The 18,780-nt window shown below is 52.6% G+C and overlaps 4 protein-coding genes across 4 annotated transcripts; 2 read left to right on the forward strand and 2 right to left on the reverse strand.

Annotated features, from left to right (window-relative positions):
- Positions 1 to 504: 504 nt before the first annotated feature.
- Positions 505 to 1,643, reverse strand: GUITHDRAFT_120629 (hypothetical protein; the record flags this gene model as incomplete). The annotated part of the gene is made up of 2 exons (XM_005820110.1): positions 505 to 534; positions 591 to 1,643. 2 exons carry the CDS (start codon positions 1,641 to 1,643, stop codon positions 505 to 507), a joined length of 1,083 nt encoding a protein of 360 aa, XP_005820167.1.
- A 9,061-nt stretch (positions 1,644 to 10,704) lies between these two features.
- GUITHDRAFT_156129 (hypothetical protein) lies at positions 10,705 to 11,450 on the forward strand. The gene has a single exon (XM_005820111.1). The coding sequence runs from the start codon at positions 10,720 to 10,722 to the stop codon at positions 11,323 to 11,325; it is 606 nt and encodes a 201-aa protein (XP_005820168.1). The 5' UTR covers positions 10,705 to 10,719; the 3' UTR covers positions 11,326 to 11,450.
- Positions 11,451 to 14,998: 3,548 nt separating this feature from the next.
- GUITHDRAFT_156131 (hypothetical protein) lies at positions 14,999 to 16,080 on the forward strand. Its single transcript, XM_005820112.1, has 8 exons — positions 14,999 to 15,103; positions 15,151 to 15,195; positions 15,248 to 15,350; positions 15,402 to 15,452; positions 15,501 to 15,596; positions 15,643 to 15,686; positions 15,739 to 15,807; positions 15,857 to 16,080. The coding sequence occupies exons 1-8, from the start codon at positions 15,076 to 15,078 to the stop codon at positions 15,922 to 15,924; spliced, it is 504 nt and encodes a 167-aa protein (XP_005820169.1). The 5' UTR covers positions 14,999 to 15,075; the 3' UTR covers positions 15,925 to 16,080.
- A 68-nt stretch (positions 16,081 to 16,148) lies between these two features.
- On the reverse strand, positions 16,149 to 17,760 carry GUITHDRAFT_201015 (mitochondrial carrier protein; the record flags this gene model as incomplete). Its single annotated transcript, XM_005820122.1, has 15 exons — positions 16,149 to 16,268; positions 16,311 to 16,376; positions 16,422 to 16,486; positions 16,529 to 16,571; positions 16,641 to 16,716; positions 16,767 to 16,828; positions 16,882 to 16,958; positions 17,006 to 17,056; positions 17,116 to 17,183; positions 17,235 to 17,268; positions 17,331 to 17,370; positions 17,419 to 17,460; positions 17,501 to 17,539; positions 17,590 to 17,643; positions 17,689 to 17,760. The coding sequence occupies 15 exons, from the start codon at positions 17,758 to 17,760 to the stop codon at positions 16,149 to 16,151; spliced, it is 909 nt and encodes a 302-aa protein (XP_005820179.1).
- Positions 17,761 to 18,780: the final 1,020 nt, after the last annotated feature.

An 18,780-nucleotide genomic window follows, 5' to 3' on the forward strand; every position in this document is an offset into this window, starting at 1 on the left:
GGGAGGAGGGGAGGAGGGGAGGAGGGAGGAGGGGAGGAGGGGAGGAGCAAGCAAACTGTAGGGGAGTGGAGAATGACGGAGAGACGAGGAGAGGAAAAGGTGATGGAGAGCATAGCAGGGAAGAGGTAAGGAACAGCGGAAGATGGAGGGAAGCAAGAGGACAAGACAGGAGGAGGGACGAGAGGAGTTGAGAGCAGAGGAAGGGAGAAGATGAAGAACGATGAGGAGAGGAGAGGAGAGGAGAGCAGAGCAGAGCAGAGCAGAGCAGAGCAGAGCAGAGCAGAGCAGAGCAGAGCAGAGCAGAGCAGAGCAGAGCAGAGGAAGACCTGAAAATCCTGCTGAGAGCGTTCTAGGGCTGCCTGCAGCTCTACATCCTCCTCCTGCCCTTGCCCAAAGTTCCTCCTGCCCCCACGACCAGCAGATGCCTCGGGAGGGCCACCCCGCCGATCTCCCCTCCTCTCCCCTCCTCCTCCTCCTCCTCCTCCCCTTCGATCGCCTCCTCCTCTATCCCGCCTCCTCTGCACGTCCTCTGAGCTGCCGGCAAAGAGAGCAGCGAGGATCTGCCCTGCTTCCCTCCTCAGCGCCCTGACGTGGTTCTGCGCGTTCTCGCTGCTGCTATCCTTCTGGTCGTACACGTGAGTCACGCACGCCTTGCCGCACTTGTTCCTCTCCAGATACGCGTCCAGCTCCACCACCTCCTTCCTCTCCAGCGGCCTCCTTGACACCGGGTGGACGAAGTTGGCAGAGGAGACGAGATAGTTGGCAAGGACTCTGCCGTCGAACCAGTAGATCTTCTCCGAGGAGGACGGGAGCTCGAACGGCTCATATTTCAGCTTCTTCAGCGGCTCCAACGATATCACATCCTCCTCATCCTTGAGATTTCTCCACCAGTACGCGCGTAGTCTGATGTGCTTGCCCTGCGTGTCCTGTACCTCCCCGTCCTCCCCTTCCGAGAACTGGACCATGTACCCCTTCTCAGTCTTCTTGGTGCGGAATCCTCTGCGCCACTTCTTCTCAGCGTAGCAGAGAGCATCGCAAGGGATCCGAGACGTCGTACACGGTTCCTCCCTCCTCTCCTCCTCCTTCCTCTCCTCCTCCTTCCTCCCCTCCTCCTTCCCCTCTCCTGCGCCCTCCTCCTCAGCGACCCCTTGCACAGGGGGCGGCCCATCGCTCACAGGAGGAGAGGAGACCCCGAGCTGGGATCTCACGATGACAACATGGACAACAGAGCCGCTCGCCAGGTTGAACTCCTTCAGTGCTCTCTCCCCGTCCAGCTCCTTCCCCGAGAAGATAAGCCGCAAACTACGCTCGGCCTCCTCCTCCCCGATGGCATGCTGCAGCTGCTGCCCAACCTTCCTCTTCAGGTCCACAGCAGACGCACTGGAGGGGACCTCGACAGAGACGCTTCGATCCTCGGACACGATCTTGACTGCCAGCTTCAACATGTCCGCCCGCTCCTTCCCGTTCATTCCGGTCCTCCCTCCTCCCTTCTTGCCAGGGTTCCCTGGCCCCTGCTTCTGCTCCTTCCTCAGAGTATCTCCGAAGCTCCTTTGCTCTTGGCGGCTGCCGCGATTCCTTGAATTGGAGCCTCGACCCTCCTGGTTTCCATTTTGCGTATCCTCGGCCGCCAGTCCCCTCTCCATCGTACAAACGTCAACAATTCAGATTATCCTGACCTGCAACGAGGGGGTGTGGGTGTTAGTGATGGAGGCTGGAGCAGCAGATAGGAACAAAGTTGAGGAAGAAGAAGATGTAGAGACGCCGACAAGCTCAACTGAGTCAACACTCCATGACATCACCGTACCACCACTACTACCACCATCGCCACGAAGCACATCCCATGCCTCATCCACGGAAATCATCTACTCTCTTTGTATGCTGTGAACATCATCATCACCATCATCCTTATCATCATCATCATCATCATAATTCTATCATCAAACGCATCGTCGCTCCCCCCTTGCTCCCTTCATTCCCTTCGCTCGTCTCTTGCACATGCCAAATGGCCTTGAGCATGGATGGGCCCAAGGAGTACCCCCTACCCATACATAATGTACCCCCACCTCATTCATTTTTCATGTACCCCATGTCTTTGAACCCCACCCATTTCATCCATTGAAATTTCCACAGAAAAATTCCAACCAGTCCCCACAAATACACTAGGTACCCTACCCCTTGTATCCTATTGGGGTCTTCAAAGAGACGACCCACCCTACCTGTGTAAGTGAAACACACAAACCCTTCTAGACCTCCTCCCGTGCCAGTACAGTCAGTGGTAGTTCAGAGACTCATCCCCCTCAGTCACCATGGCAACCGTGAGTGCCAGGGCCCGGCCCGGAGTCGGCAGGTCCGAGCCGGGCCCCCGGCGGGCCGGGCCCGGGCCTGGAGCGGCCTGACGTTGAAAGATCCGACGATGATCCAGGCCTGGACCAGATGCGTGTACCGTAGTACACTGAGCATCCAGCGAAAAGACACTGACAGGTTCAGAGAATCAACCGTCTGCCGGGCCCGGGGGCCGGGCCGCGGCCTCCGACTCCGACGCTCGATTGGAACCTGAGTAAAGATAAAAGTAGGAACCCGTGACGTCCAAACTTTTGCCGTCGGGAGTCAGGCCCGACACTCGAGTCCGCCGCCGATCAAAAGAAAAACTTGTGTCCAGATTTGGGTACAAAATTACAAACATTTGTTTTCTTGTTGTACTAAGTAATATTTACTTTTAAATATTTGATTACAAAATTGAGACTGGTACGAAATGTCATTATAAATTCTGCGTATCTGACCATTTCATTTCAGCTGGTACCTCAAATTGAAAAGTACCTCTGCTCTTTACTCATTTTACAGAAGGAAGGACGGGTAGTGAATCGATAGGACCCTGCAAATTTCAAATGGATCATTTAAAAATGTTGCCGGAGTTTTATACATGACAGACATTTCTGGTTTAACATCTACCGCTTTTGTACCGGTACTTTTACCCTGTAAAAGTCTCATTAAAAGGGGTAGGGTACTTTAACTATTATCACTTTACTCCTGCGACCGGCTGCATCAACTACCCCACCAACTCATTTGGTACCCCATGTTCTGACAAAAGCTATCTACCCTACCCCCTATCATATTATTTTACCACTATCATTCAATGAGATTTGCAGGAAAATGTACCCCTCCTCACATGTACCCACCCTTCTTTTACCTGATAAGTATCCATCCCTTCCACCCTCCACCCCTTCTTCCCCGACACCGTCGGAAACATTCTGCCGACTACACGATCGTCATATTGCTCCTTGGAGACAACTACTTCGTATACGACACTCGCATCAACCCTCGTGTGACCTCTTGCTTGCTGTTGATATCCTCTCCTCTCCTCTGCTCCTTGCTCTCCTTTGAGCATCCCTCCCTGCAACCAATCTCGTGCTGTCCTTGGACTCGTCGCTTCTTCCCATACTCCCGTGAAATTTCTTATATCCTCTCTTGCTATCTCCCACAAGGTCAACCATCGTGCGCGATCCTCTTGAGCCTTGCATATCTTCTGCTACTCGTGTGGAACCCTTCAAACAAGCATGTCTTCAGTAGAAGAGCTCCTTTTATCTCCTTCCATTGCAGGAATCCTTCTTGAGCCAGAATCGTCTATTAGCCACATAAAGCTGCAACACTACGTCCAGTCGGCGGTCAGCGAAAGAACCTTCATGATCATATCAACATCGTTTGGTTTTCTTTTCGCCATTGCGATGTTTCTCATCTTCGGATTGGTCTGGTTCAACTGGTGGGGCGGCAAATTGGATGACATGGAGCGATCTATCGAAGAGAATCTGATCATGCTGAAGAGAGCGTTAGAGAAGGAGAAGATTTCAAGCTACAGCTGCTCATACGTGTTGAGATCTCCAGCGAGTAGCACATGCTCGTTTCACCTCTCAACACCCACGAACAGGAGGAGGCCGCCACCCCTTGCTGTATCAAGGATAAGAGAGTCTGAACCCATGGTCATCTGAGCTTGGACAACCATTTAGCATGCTTGTTCCTTTGCAGTTTTCCCCTTGTTTTTCCTGCATGTATGTAAAACTAAATCCCAGATCTCGAACTTGAACTTACTTCGGTTTTCGAACACCCTAGTACTTCCTCAGAACCTGATTTCAAGTTTCACAGTGCGATCCGATGAGCAAACTTGTCCGATCATCGGATCCGTGATCGGACAACGGGTCTGACATTGCCATGTACTTGTCACGAACAAAGCCTCAATTGCAATATTCTTTGAGTCGTAGCTTCAGAACTCGGAAGTCACGGTCACGGTCGCCGGTCACCGCACGGTGCTTCCGAGCGGCTCACCGTGCCTGTCACCAGCCTGAGGCTGATCATGATCAGCGGATCAAGTCCGACTGATGTGAATTTGAGAAGACTCGGAGGTTTAGGAAGTTCAGTAAACAAGCTGTACAGTCACCGTCACCACCGGGAGTACCGTACTACCGTCGTGACCGTGACCGCGGCGGTCACCAGGCTGGCCGGGCGGCAGGTCCGAGTCAGAGCCTCGAGCCTGTCGCGGACGATCGATCCGGCCCAGGCGACTCCCATGACCCCGGCCGATCCGGACGGCCTCCGAACTTCCGGGACCGCACTGTAGTCCGACCCTACAGTGATGGCGGGCCCGGCCTCCGCCCGGCGCCCGGGCCGACCGGGACTCCGCAAGCCTGTTAGTCCGTTAACTCGATCACTCAGGGCCTGAGGCTCCGCCGGGCGGTCGGGCCCGCCGGGCGGTCGGGCCCGCTGGGCCCGGGCCCCGCCGGCCCACGGCAGGGCCCACGGCAGGGCCCACGGCAGGGCCCACGGCCCGGCCGGCAGTACTGCCAAGTTGCAAACCGTCTTTAGTTCACCGTTACAATGTAACTGTCATCCCGAAGAGGCGTGCCCTTTAGAGAATTTTTCTCAACCTGACCCACGACCCCCTCCTTTCCCATCCTGCTCAGGTAGAGACCAGGGGTGGAAGGCTCTGTGTCGGCCAGGGCGGGGATGCTGCCTAGCGCGGGGGAGGAGGCAGAGCATGCAGGGAGAAGGAGTGCGAAGATGAGCTCGAGGATCTTGATCAGTTGCTTGCTCGCTTCCCTTGTTGCTGTTTGCCTTCTCCTCATGCAGGTAAACTTCGACAGGGAGCCCAGTGCTCTAGTGCAGGTTCCTGAGACAAGCTTTACGTTACCGGCGAGCATGGATGGTATGCAAGGAGTGCCAGAGCAGGAGCTGAGCTATGCACCACCATCCCCTGAGAATGGATACCCTGATGTCGGCGTGGGGAGCTCTCTGGTTCAAGTTCCTCAGGATTATCAAGAGGTTCAAGAGGAGGAGGGTGTAGCTGGAGGGATGCAGCAAGGAGGGTTGACGTACATGCCGTCGACTGCATCCGGAGGAATCAGTAGCAGGGATCAATCCCCTGGCATCCCACAGACGTTCCTCACCAAGGAATCCATGCTGAAGAGAAGACTGAAAAGAATGGCCTCGGCGCTGAAGAAGTCGCGCAAACACGAGGACAAGTTGAAAAGCCAGTTGGTGGAAGCTAGTGATTTCGTCAAGAGAGAGCTCAAGGACATCAAGGACGAGGTTGTGGCCTTCAACACCAAAGAAACTGATATGATCAACGCTCCCTTCCACCTTGTTCAGGGTCCAAGGTACGGTGACATGAGCTCATTTCTTCCTCTTTGACTTTGCTTTCAGGGGACCTCCCGGACTGCCAGGCATGAATGGACTGCCAGGCATGAACGGAAAGGATGGAATTCCTGGACCCCAAGGACCCAGAGGACCTGCAGGATTGTCTGGTCCCTCAGGTTCACCAGGACCTGAAGGAATCACGGGACCGAAAGGTGTTTGAGCTCCTTGCTCGCGTGGGGAAGGGTTTATGCTTTCATGGCAGGGCCAAGAGGCCAGTCAGGCGTCATGGGTTGGAGAGGAATCCAAGGTCGAGCAGGAATGGACGGTTTGCAGGGTGATGGTAGGTGAAGGCTGTGCATCAGATGTTGTTGTGACTTGATCTCAGCACACGTCACTGAATCCTGGAGGCCCTCGAGGTACTTCTGCCCTGGTGGAGGGAACCACTTCACCCGGTTGGTGGACTGTGACACTGGGTCATGCCGCCTGGAGGTCAACTACAACGGGTTCTGGGGAACCGTGTGCGGTCGTGGGTTCACCCAAGAGTCTGCGACGACAGTCTGCAAGGGCCTCGGATTCCCAGAGGGCGGAATCGCAAGGAGGCGGGGTGGCGGCACGGGACACATCTGGTTGTCGGATGTCAGATGTGAGTGTGATTGATGCGTGCGGTCAAGCTGTACCTTGACAGCATTGCAGGTCATGGTTTCGAGGAGGACATCGGAGATTGTCCCAAGAAATGCGGAGGAGCTGGATGTACCCACAGCGATGACGTCGGCGTCTGCTGCTGGGGTTTCAATGTTGGACCCTGGGTGATCTTTTTGAAAAAGAGGAAGACGAATGTGTGTAATCTGCTTGTTCACCAGGGGATGAGAAACGCCACGAGAGACAGCTTCAACACTGTTCGGGCACTCCGAGAAGCCTGCTACATCCCCGATGCCTGCCCTCCTGTGTAAGAACCATCTGAATTTGTACATGAGGATACTGAAGTTTGATTGTGCAGTGCGGAGGAGAAGGAGGCAACCTTTGCCTCTAATTGCGACTTCACAGGATGGAAGACGACGTTTCCCGTTGGGCGATACAGCGAATTCCGCGGGGGAGAGTGCGACGACGATTTGGGCATGTGTACGCATTTAAATTGCCCCTTCCAACCCAATCAGCTTGCCTCGCTCGATGTTCCATCCGGATTGAAGGTTCTAGCATCTACCTTGCTGTGCGAACCTCGATTGACGTCAACAAAAACAGGTTACTCTATTCTCAAGGAGCTACTTCAGAGGAGATCACATCACATACGTTGGACCGAGAAAGACCGATTGTTTGACGTGGGAAGGATTTATGCGAAAGACCCAGTCAGTGCTGATTGAAAGCACCAAAAGACTTCCAGAGTCCCAGTGGGTGGTCAGGGTGGCCGCTTCTAGTCACCAGATCACATCCCTGCCCAGCATTTATGCCTTGAAGTACATCGGGCAGGCTAATGTCGACTTCATCAACTTTCCTGCAATTGGAAGACTTGGCGCATATGTCGCGCACGCGCCATCTGAAAAGGTCACAGCAGCGTTTTACGGATCCCTGAAAATCAACACCCCTGGACATTACACTTTCAGTCTCACCTCGGACGATGGCTCGAAGCTCTGGATCGCTGGAAAGGTGGTCATTGACAACAACGGAATCCACGGAGCTCTTACCAAGCGCCACGAGATGAAGCTTGACTCCGGGTATGTGGACATCATGGTCCAGATGTTCAACAACCTTGGGCCCGGGATGGTGCAGCTGGTGTACAAGGGCCCTGACACTGATGGCAACATGATGTTTATAAGGAGTGAAGGAAAGCACATTTCCCTCCCCACAGAACCAAGGCAATCAAACTGGGCGATACGGACGTTCAAGACAGACCGCCAGATTACCAGGATCCCTGACGTCTACACAATGCAGGTCGTCGGTGACAAGAATGGGTTCGACATGCCATACTTCCCTAACGTGGCGGCGTTCCAACGTATCGTAAGGGGAACGCCGTCCTCCAACTTCGCCTGGGTGTTGTACGGCTCCCTCCTGATCGAGGAGGCGGGATCGTACCTGCTCTGTACCTCCTCCGACGACGGCTCGCAAATGATTGTAGACGGGGATCTGTTGATAACCAACGACGGCCTGCATGGACGTGAAAGGAAGTGCCGCCGCAAGACTCTAAGCGCTGGTGATCACAAGGTCGTCGTAGAGGGCTTCAATCACTACGGCGCGGCCTACCAGCGCGTCACGTACCAAGGACCTGACACGGGTAACAGCCTGATCACGATGCTCAGCAAGGGCAAGGGATGTGGCGACCTTCCGGCGCTGCCGATGCCGTCGAAGTTCCTGATGCGCATGTATGCGGCGCCGTACAGCTTGACCGATGTGAACCCGCCTTCGCTTCTCAACTACGTGGGCAAGGCACACGTGGACTACTTGTTCTTCGACGACCTGAGGCAGTTCCGCCGCCTCATCCCCAAGACTCCCTCGGCAAACTACCAGTGGGAAGTGTACGGGACCCTGAACGTGCACCGGGAGGGCTCGTACCATTTCTGCACAACCTCCGACGACGGAAGTCTCTTGCTTGTGGACGACATTCTGGTGGTCGACAACAACAAACCCCACGGACCTGTCGAGCGATGCGGGTCCATCACCCTCAAGGCCGGCATGCACCAGCTACACCTGCCGGGCTTCCAGCAAGGAGGCGGCGTGTTCCTGGAGGCGACGTACAGGGGACCTGACACGGGCCACGTGACGAGAGCGTTGAGGTCGGACGGGCTGTCAGGGATCCCGGAGAAGGTCGCGCCGTCGGAGTGGATTCTCAGGATGTACAAGAGTCCTATATGGGGGCTTACGACGTTGGCAGATGCTTATATTCCTTTCTTGAACTTTGTTGGAGAGACCAAAGTCCAGGTGATAGACTATCGCAGTAACGGAGACTTCATGCGCGCCGTCTCTGGTACTCCCGATCACGATTACGCTTGGGAGTTTATCGGCGCCGTCCCCATCGAGACGGCAGGGAAGTATACCTTGTGCACTACGTCGGACGATGGATCTGCCCTCTACCTGAAAGGCAAGGAGATCGTCACCAACGACGGCCTTCATGGCGGCGAGAGGCGATGCGCGGCAGTAGAGCTGACAAAGGGAGATCACAACGTGCGGGTGGTGGGCTTTCAGCACTACGGAGGGGCGATGGAGGTAGCGACGTACTACGGGCCGGACACATACGGGCAGGAGGTTCGTCTTCCCAGCGTTTCGAGGAAATCAGCCAATGTACGTCGATCCAGCTCCACATGGATCATGAGGGTAGCAGTGTCGGATATGCAGATTTCCGCCTTACCGAGCATTAGTGCCTTGAAGTACATCGGGCAGGCTAATGTTCGAATCATCAACATGAACCGGAATGAGGTCTTTCGACACTACATGCCAAACATGCAATTGGAGAAGTACACAGCAGCGTTTTACGGATCCCTGAAAATCAACACCCCTGGACATTACACTTTCAGTCTCACCTCGGACGATGGCTCGAAGCTCTGGATCGCTGGAAAGGTGGTCATTGACAACAACGGACTCCATGGAGCTCTTACCAAGCGCCACGAGATGAAGCTTGACTCCGGGTATGTGGACATCATGGTCCAGATGTTCAACAACCTTGGGCCCGGGATGGTGCAGCTGGTGTACAAGGGCCCTGACACTGATGGTACTTGGAGGTTCGTGCCCAGCCATAAGTCCAAGATTAAACTGCCCGAATCACCCAAGAATTCAAACTGGGCGATACGGACGTTCAAGACAGACCGCCAGATTACCAGGATCCCTGACGTCTACACAATGCAGGTCGTCGGTGACAAGAATGGGTTCGACATGCCATACTTCCCTAACGTGGCGGCGTTCCAACGTATCGTAAGGGGAACGCCGTCCTCCAACTTCGCCTGGGTGTTGTACGGCTCCCTCCTGATCGAGGAGGCGGGATCGTACCTGCTCTGTACCTCCTCCGACGACGGCTCGCAAATGATTGTAGACGGGGATCTGTTGATAACCAACGACGGCCTGCATGGACGTGAAAGGAAGTGCCGCCGCAAGACTCTAAGCGCTGGTGATCACAAGGTCGTCGTAGAGGGCTTCAATCACTACGGCGCGGCCTACCAGCGCGTCACGTACCAAGGACCTGACACGGGTAACAGCCTGATCACGATGCTCAGCAAGGGCAAGGGATGTGGCGACCTTCCGGCGCTGCCGATGCCGTCGAAGTTCCTGATGCGCATGTATGCGGCGCCGTACAGCTTGACCGATGTGAACCCGCCTTCGCTTCTCAACTACGTGGGCAAGGCACACGTGGACTACTTGTTCTTCGACGACCTGAGGCAGTTCCGCCGCCTCATCCCCAAGACTCCCTCGGCAAACTACCAGTGGGAAGTGTACGGGACCCTGAACGTGCACCGGGAGGGCTCGTACCATTTCTGCACAACCTCCGACGACGGAAGTCTCTTGCTTGTGGACGACATTCTGGTGGTCGACAACAACAAACCCCACGGACCTGTCGAGCGATGCGGGTCCATCACCCTCAAGGCCGGCATGCACCAGCTACACCTGCCGGGCTTCCAGCAAGGAGGCGGCGTGTTCCTGGAGGCGACGTACAGGGGACCTGACACGGGCCACGTGACGAGAGCGTTGAGGTCGGACGGGCTGTCAGGGATCCCGGAGAAGGTCGCGCCGTCGGAGTGGATTCTCAGGATGTACAAGACTGACCTCTGGCACCTATACAACTTAGCTCAAGGAGACCCTGAGCTCTTAGATTATGTGGGAGAGACCAAAGTCCAGGTGATAGACTATCGCAGTAACGGAGACTTCATGCGCGCCGTCTCTGGTACTCCCGATCACGATTACGCTTGGGAGTTTATCGGCGCCGTCCCCATCGAGACGGCAGGGAAGTATACCTTGTGCACTACGTCGGACGATGGATCTGCCCTCTACCTGGAAGGCAAGGAGATCGTCACCAACGACGGCCTTCATGGCGGCGAGAGGCGATGCGCGGCAGTAGAGCTGACAAAGGGAGATCACAACGTGCGGGTGGTGGGCTTTCAGCACTACGGAGGGGCGATGGAGGTAGCGACGTACTACGGGCCAGACACATACGGGCAGGAGGTTCGTCTTCCCAGCGTTTCGAGAAAGAAGGTCCCTCCAGTGCCAAAGGCTTCTGACTGGAAAGTGAGAGTGTACTCGACAAGTTACAGCCCGTTCCAGAGAGTCCCTGATGTGTCGCACATGAACTTTGTTGGGCAAGCAAGCGTAAAGTACATTTGCTTCCGCAGCCTCAACGAAATCCGAAGGATAGTTCCCAACACCCCAGGATCCAAGTACGCATGGCAAATCTACGGAAAGGTCAGGGTGCGTCACGGAGGAGACTACTCGTTCTGTACTGAATCAGATGATGGTTCAAAGATCTACCTCGAGAAGAAGTTGATAGTTGACAACGACGGTCTTCATGGAGCACTGAAACGATGTGGGCGGGTCCACCTAAACCCTGGACTGCACGACCTGGTCCTTGTGGGTTTCCAGAACTACGGCGGAATCTACCAAGACCTCACCTACTCCGGCCCTGACACCGGGAACCATGAGATCTATGTCAAGAGCGAATCCTCAAGCAATGCTCCGTCGAACGTGAATGGGAAGGAGGGTGAGTTCGGTACTTGGCCTCCTAGGTAAGGAATCAGAGGAATGCATGGAGGCATGTTTGCCTGCTCAAGTTCACTCTTGTTATGCCATCTCGGATGGTTGTTGTCTTCATCGTTGTGTGCTTTGTTTTATTCCATGAAAAGGTTATTCTGCTGTTTCGATCTTGGTGTTCATCACCGCAATTCTTCTGAATAGTTGAGATCTCTTCACTCGACAACATCATCCTGCACCACACAACAGCCTTCTAAAAGCTGCCGCGAACCATTTTTATTGTTGAACTCTAATTCTTGTGTCCATTAGTCAGTTCTACTGATCAATGATTCCTCAATTCAGTCTATTCAGACATTTCCTGACTCAACTCCAACATGTCGCACCCTCAACGGCGTGATTTGCCTGCACAACTCCTCAAATAATACACGATAATGATTGACACTAGAACGATGATACGATCAATCGAAATCTCTCTCGCTCTCTCTCTTCCCCTCCATCTCTCCCTCTCCCTGCCTCCCTCCCTGGCTCCCTCCCCCCCTGCATCTCACCCCTTTCCCCCGCCTCTGTTTCTCTCTCATACTAATATTCAGTGGATGTGTTCAAAGCTCTCTCTCCAACTTTCTCAGAACCAGTATCTTTGTACACAAACAGCACAAGTATCTTTGTACACAAACAGCACAAGTGTCTTTGTACACAAACAGCTCATGCTTTTTGAGGAGCAATGCTACTGTTGAAGCAAGACTGACGCCATGGCACTGCTAGTCTAGCAGGTTGAGGCGCTCAGCATGATGACTCGGGCGGATGTGATTGCATATCGTCGTATCTCCATGGGAGAATAGTTGAAGGTTTCAACCTAGTCAGAGATTGTTCCACTCCAATATCACCATCCTCGACCCGTCTACGCTGTTGAGGATGCACATGCTACTGCTGCTCTACCTCCTCCTACTACTGCCTCTACTGCCGCTACTGCCGCTACTCCTCCTCCTCCTCCTCCTCCTCCTGCCTCTACTGCTGCTCCACCTCCTCCTCCTCCTGCCTCTGCTACCTGTGCTACCGCTACCTCCTCTGCTGCTGCTGCTGCTGCTACCAGTACTGCCCCTCTATCTGCTGCGATCGTGCCGTTACTACCGTTGCAAGGCGCAACGCGCTGCGGGTCCGTTACGGTAGCCCACGTCAAATCTGAGGCGGGTGATGACGTCGACGGTTATAAGCTGTTACATGACTAGATGGTTTCCCCGTGACCATGACCCTTCCTCGGATATAAGACCAAAGCAAAGTACCCCCACCTTTGATAGGCATCTGTTTGTAAAATGTACCGGTAGTATCTATCCCCGTCGTGTAACGATTACTTCAGCCCCCTCATCCAGGGGTACCTCATGATAACACAGAATTTTCTTGGGAAAAAGGGGGTGGTCTAACCAAAAAGCTCAGGGGTGGTATTTATCGAACCCTCGAAGTAGCCACTCAGTGTCATAGGGGTACTCGAATCAGCCGTAGGGGTAGTCGAGTGTAAAATCTCTTGTAAATATGGCTGGGTGGTATGGCCTATAGGGTACTGGTACCTCAAGAATTTCGATGACGGGTACAAGAACAGGTAACCAGTAGGGGTCAGAGGGGGTACCTTACTCATGATGTCAAGAACGAATTGAGGGGGTACGGGTAGTACTACTATCGTACGTCGACCGGCAGCGCGATAGAAGCATTATTGTCGAAAAAGACGGTAGGGGTAGTGAAGGCGTAAGGGAGGCGGACTGCAAGGTTAATACAGATCGGGTAGGGTACTTGTAGGGTGGGTGGGGTCCATTTGAACATTGTGGGGTGGTCTGTTGAGAGCGGGAAACTCTCAGTGGTAGGGTGACTGTCATGGGTATTCATACATGGGGTACTTGCTAGTGTGTTTAATGGGGGTACTAACGGTGGTTTGACAGTGGGTGGGGTGTAAAAGTTTGTTTGTTGGTGCTGATGATGAAGTATCGTGACTTGGTGAGGACCCCTCCTCCTAAGGGAAGCTATGGATGTTACTGGAATCTTGCTCCCACCCCTGTGACGTCCCAACAGTTTCATCCAGGGACACCCGTGGTAGTCCTACAGGCCTCCAAGCAACCCCATCTAAGGGGGGTGGGGTATGTTCCGTAACGGTCTTTAAGCTATTTGTACGAAATTATCAAAAAGTATTATTAGGTTGTAGTTCCATGTACCATTGTGATTATGAGTGAATACTTTTCGGTTAAAAAAGGGTTGAGTTAGAGTTTTTCTCGGGAGTAAATCTTTTTAAACTGGGTTTTGGTGGTACACGAATCATGCATTTCTGGTACAAATGGTGATCAAAACCTTCAAAGCCTCCAACAGTCCAGTACATAATTCAGGAATCAGGTACAAATGTTTAATATTCGTTACCAGGAATAGATTTATACTGTATACCGATAGCAACCCTCCATTCCTACTAGACCCAGGCCCTTGACCCCCCTCCCCCCTTGGGACTGAAGGCGGGTAAACTTGATTCTCGAAGCAATAAAATTTCGATGGGGGTGTACATTAGCACACCATCAATCAACTTTCAAATATTTTCAAGAAATAGTAATATATATTTCATAAATTATATTTATTTTCAGCAAATATTATGAAAAATGAATGCCCTGCTGGAAGCATTGAATGATGAGTTTGTACTGGAGAATCCACCTTGATAACCCCACCCCACGGTCCCTTTTCCCCTGAGATCCCCGCCCCCCCTCCACCCATGGTCGACAAGAGGACCCACCCCTACCCCCAGAATCGATCCGGCATTGAAAGTTTGCAATACTACAGTTGGCTACCCACCCTTTCTCCCATTCACACTTACCATGACCCCGGTCATATTACCCCACCCTCCCCTTCAACACAACCCGTGATTCTACCGGTGCTACTACCAGGGTAAGACTGGGTGGAGTAGCATCGCGAAAATAGACCCCTGCTTCCCGATCACCTCCATTCAGCACCCTACCCACCCCGTCGTAATCCCACCCCACCCCCGGCGTAAGAGCGTCAGACACTCGTGGCTTTCGTCCTCCCCTGCCGCAGCATGGGCGTCCTGCCATTGTCTTTCCCCACTCCCCTTCGTTGATCGTGCTGTATCTGCTGAAGAACCTCTCTGATCCCTGCTTCCTCTCAATCATCTAGTTCCATCCTTCGCTCAGATCTTAACACCTTGATATCTGATTCGTCCAGCGAGTTGCGCACACTTGGTCTGTGCCCCCAAAGCCGAGTAAGGATTGTGACCGAGCAAGGATTGTGACTGTGAAGAGTGATTTTGAGACTAGTTCGTTGAGTCACCTCAAGAATATGGCTCCGCCTCTTCCTGCGCACATTGCTTCTCCCGATAGCTTGGGCTCTCCTTATGGATATGGCTCTCCGCATTTGCAAGCAGAAACAAACGAGAAGCAAGACAGTGAAAGCAAGAGAACTAGAAATTATCAGCTCCCTCAGCTGAGTGGGTTACGATCCCCTAAAAGTCCTTCCAGCGAGAAGCAAAGCGTTAATGTAGATCAAGAGGTCGAGAAATCATATGATGAGCAGGCAACTGAGGATTCTGTGTGCGAAGAATCGTCCATCTCGAGCGAGACGAACTCTGAGACTGGTTCAAATCTGGGGACATTTGACTTGGCAAACCTGAAGATTTCTCCCTCGAATTCACAGAGCGGGTCACACCAATCTCAAAAATGCAAGCTTAAGGTTGGCGAACTGATCCGAGAAGACAACGTAGCGTTTGCACGACACAGCCGCACTTTCGTCAAGACGAACCAGTCATACAGGATGGCTCTGGATTGTGCAGACCCAGCAGGTGATGCTGGAAAGTACTGCACTGCGCTCGTCTGACTCCCTTTGAAGAGTTTTGTGTTGGTGTCATTCTTTCATTCTCCCAATGTCCCGAAGGTGCTTGTTGAGAATTCCCATTTTGTTTGGACCCGTGACTCTATTTGTGCAGCCATGCGATGCGATGTGTTGTGGGATAATGGAAAAGTCCTGAAGGGCTACAGAGTTGGATTCCAAGGAGCTTATGATTTGGAGGTTGCAGATTCTTCACGCAAGTAAGCAACGGATTTGCTACAGTTGCACTCTAGTCCTGACGAATTGGTCAGCCCTCGATCCGAAAATGTCTTTCAGTCTTTGGTAGATGACTCTAAACGAGGGTATGCGAATCGAATTGCAAGACGTTCCCACTGAAATGTTGCTGGAAGAACGCTCTCGCGATCAAGCTCTACAGACTCTCTTCAAGAGAATGATGGAGGCAGAAAAACATCTAATTGTACCACCAATTCCTGCCCGAGATCTGGGTAAGACTTTCGTTCTCAGGACTTCTGGTTTAATGCTCATTATCAGAATGTTCGGACGATTTTCCTTTGGAAAGAAGAAGCCAGTCGCAGGTTTTTACACGAATTTTATGTAGATTCAGCAGATCTGAATTTTACCTGACAGACAAAGCAAGCTTGGCTAGTTTCCAGCAATTGCAATCAAACGCGACAGGAACACACTCGCGGTTTTCAGGTTATTTTACAGTGCGAAATTCTAAATTAGGCTCATATGGAACTTCCAGGTGAAGGAATTCTTGTGGATATTTCAGTCGGTTACTTAGATCCACTGAATTCGATTTCACGAGCGTAGAGGCGTGGACTAGATAGTTAACAACGTAGTCATGTGGTTAATGCTGCATCCGAGAGGCAGATCAAGAGCAGCGCGATCAGCTTGATGTGTATTGTGGTCTCTGCAGATTGTATTCTTTATATTGTTTTTGCATGGAACAATATTTTCTCAGATTCTAATTTGGTTGACGAGAGTGGCCAAAGAACTGTCTGACGGTGTCGCACTGGGTATGGGACTCACTAAATTTACTCGATTCCGATCTTGATCAAGAACTTGCTGGCGGTCTCGTATCCCACGAAACATGCAGCATTGGCTGGGAAAGCACGTACGAGCACTGGGGTCAGTCCCTTATAGAATCCTTTGACCTGCTCAACATGAGGTTGCAGAAAAGAGTGAACTTGTCTTACTCCTTCTCTCGCCATGATGTCCCTTGCCACAGCAGTCACACCAGAATACTTTCCCGTCTCAGCAACCTGTGTGGATGATGATGACTGAGAAAGAGCCCACAAGAATCTCACCTGATATCGAGACTTGACCGTGTCGATAGGGAGCATTGCCATCCAGTTGGCCATGCCAGCAAAACCTGACGAGTTTCAGCCGCTCGCTGCAGTGCATTAGAAGTCACCTCCTGCACAGAAGGTAGCGAACACTCCAGGTTGCTTCTTGCCCTTGCATACAAGTCAACAATCAGCAACAACCAGCGGTATGCGGAGGCGATAAGAATCGTTCTGTTCAACCTCGGGAGTCCATTCCTTCTTGAGAAACTCGTAGGTTGCGAAGTAGAAGAAAGAAGCAACGGCGTCTCTGAAGCATCTGGTTTCTCTTCTCATCAGCGACAATCACGGAACAAGAAAGGCTCCTACGTAATTCCCGATCCACGGATAATGCTTGAAACCCCTCCCTCCTTGTACAATCCAGACACCAGCTCCTTGTACCTGCACAGAACGCACCGATCAACCACCATGTCGCATTCAGCACAGCGGCACACCCGTTGTACTTGGGCCCATGGTAGTGAGGACTTTCCATCGTCTGCAGGACGCACTTGAGCCTCTCTCCTGCAATTTTCATCACACTGGAGCAGCTCCGGCCAAGTGCCGAGAACCGGGCCCGAGGATCGGGGTAGTGAACAACGAAGAGGTGGCTCCAGCCAAGCCTGCAGCGCGTCAGAGTGAGAGAGTCGAGGACGAGCCGACAGGACAAACTCCATCGCACCGATCTGTGTTAGCTTCAACTTCTCAAAGGCATCGTTGTCACAGAAGATATGCTTCCCGACTCCATATCTGCGTTAGCAACGGCTTCAACGTGAAATGCAGCTGAGCTGGAAATATTACCCCAAGAAGCACAGGGCATACATAGGAGCAACTCCTGCACTCATAAAGGCGATCACAAGAGTGCAAGGGCGATGAAGTCTTATAGAGCTGAATCACCCGCCAATGGCGCTGCCATTCCACGATACAATCCCTTGAACTATGTGCACATCGTCATCACAATATCATTCTTCATCTCGGGGCCTACCCCTTCTTTCTCCACGATCTTCTTGGCACAGTCTACCATCCCCTGCCCAATCAAATTCACACACAGCACCGCCCATCTCAAACTTGTCTTCCTTGTACGGCGCCTCTTGCCCGGGTACCACCTTGCAAGCAACTCAGCGCATGGCGGCGTGTGCATTTGCCGACAACTCACATGCATGGTCTGGATACGAACCTTGATCGTGTCCAGAGGATGTCCAACGAGAACCTGCAGCTATATCAGGACATCATGGGCGAGACAAACTCTCCCTACCAGGAAGATGCCTCCTACACCTCCGGCGAGGAAAGAATGCAAGTATCCGACTTGCTTCTGCTCTTCTGACATCTGTTCACTGCACGTCAAGCATTATTGAGCACAAGACAAGTCTGATGCGCAATCTTCCTCCGGGTTCTGAGCAAGTTGTAGTGGTGTTGTAACTTGCGACCGCCCTTGGGTCGCAAGTCACGGCAGGCTAGCAGTGTGCACAAAGGCTAGCAGGATGATGAAACCATGAAGATGAGATGAAGATCAGCATCAAATCTACTTGAATCATGGTTTTCCTGACTCAACTTGGACATCTCCATTCCGACCACAATCCCTCTCTCTTCCCAGCAAGAATTTTGCCATGATGATGCATTTCTCCCCTCAACAACAACACATCGCTCCTACAGATCATAGCAGACGCCTCTGCTGTCATCACAAGTTCAGCAACTTTATGTTTCGATCATCTGTCCTCTTCCTTTCCTTCCTACTCCTCCCTCCGCTCCTCCTGCTCCTCTCCCCCTCTTCCGCCTCTCCCAGCATTTTGCGTCAGTATGGGATTTCCTCCAGGGGTCTTTACCCTGTTTCACTACCGGTGAATTGTAATGAAAATATTCCGAAGTTACAGGGGTGGGTAGTCCCCCCCTGTGTTAAAATAACAATCCCCTGCATTCCATTTCCATGCTGGTCGGGGAACGTGGTGGACAAGGAAGGAGGCAGGGAGGGAAGAGAGGAGGAGGAGGAGAAGGAGAAGGAGAAGGAGGAGGAGGAGGTGACGATGACGATGACGATGATCGAGGACATGAAGGAGAGGAGGAAGGCTGTTGACCTGACCTCCTACTGTGTTGCTCTGTCGCAGGTGATGAGCTTACGGCCACTCGAAATTCGCGCCTGACTATGTGCAGTCGATCCTTCTAAACATCCTGTTCTCAGAGGAGATATTCTCATGGAGACAAGTCCGTGAAAATCTCCCTCCTAAGAATCCCATCTTCAAGGTGTCTGCGTAACGCTGATGATACTTTCTTGATCAAACTTGGGACAGCTCACCGAACACGCCATGGCATGGACGGAGCTGGTGAAGAGGCAAGTCAAGATGGTTCTCTT

Source organism: Guillardia theta (assembly GCF_000315625.1).
Source record: "Guillardia theta CCMP2712 unplaced genomic scaffold GUITHscaffold_190, whole genome shotgun sequence".
NCBI lineage: Eukaryota > Cryptophyceae > Pyrenomonadales > Geminigeraceae > Guillardia > Guillardia theta.

Bases quoted from the DNA above. Each gene is read 5' to 3' on its own strand.
- GUITHDRAFT_156129 (XM_005820111.1), top strand. From the start codon at position 10,720: ATGGAGGTAGCGACGTACTACGGGCCAGACACATACGGGCAGGAGGTT.
- GUITHDRAFT_156131 (XM_005820112.1), top strand. From the start codon at position 15,076: ATGGCTCTGGATTGTGCAGACCCAGCAG. The intron at 15,196-15,247 runs GTGCTTGTTGAG...CTATTTGTGCAG, and splicing joins ATTCTCCCAATGTCCCGAAG to CCATGCGATGCGATGTGTTG. The intron at 15,351-15,401 runs GTAAGCAACGGA...CGAATTGGTCAG, and splicing joins GTTGCAGATTCTTCACGCAA to CCCTCGATCCGAAAATGTCT.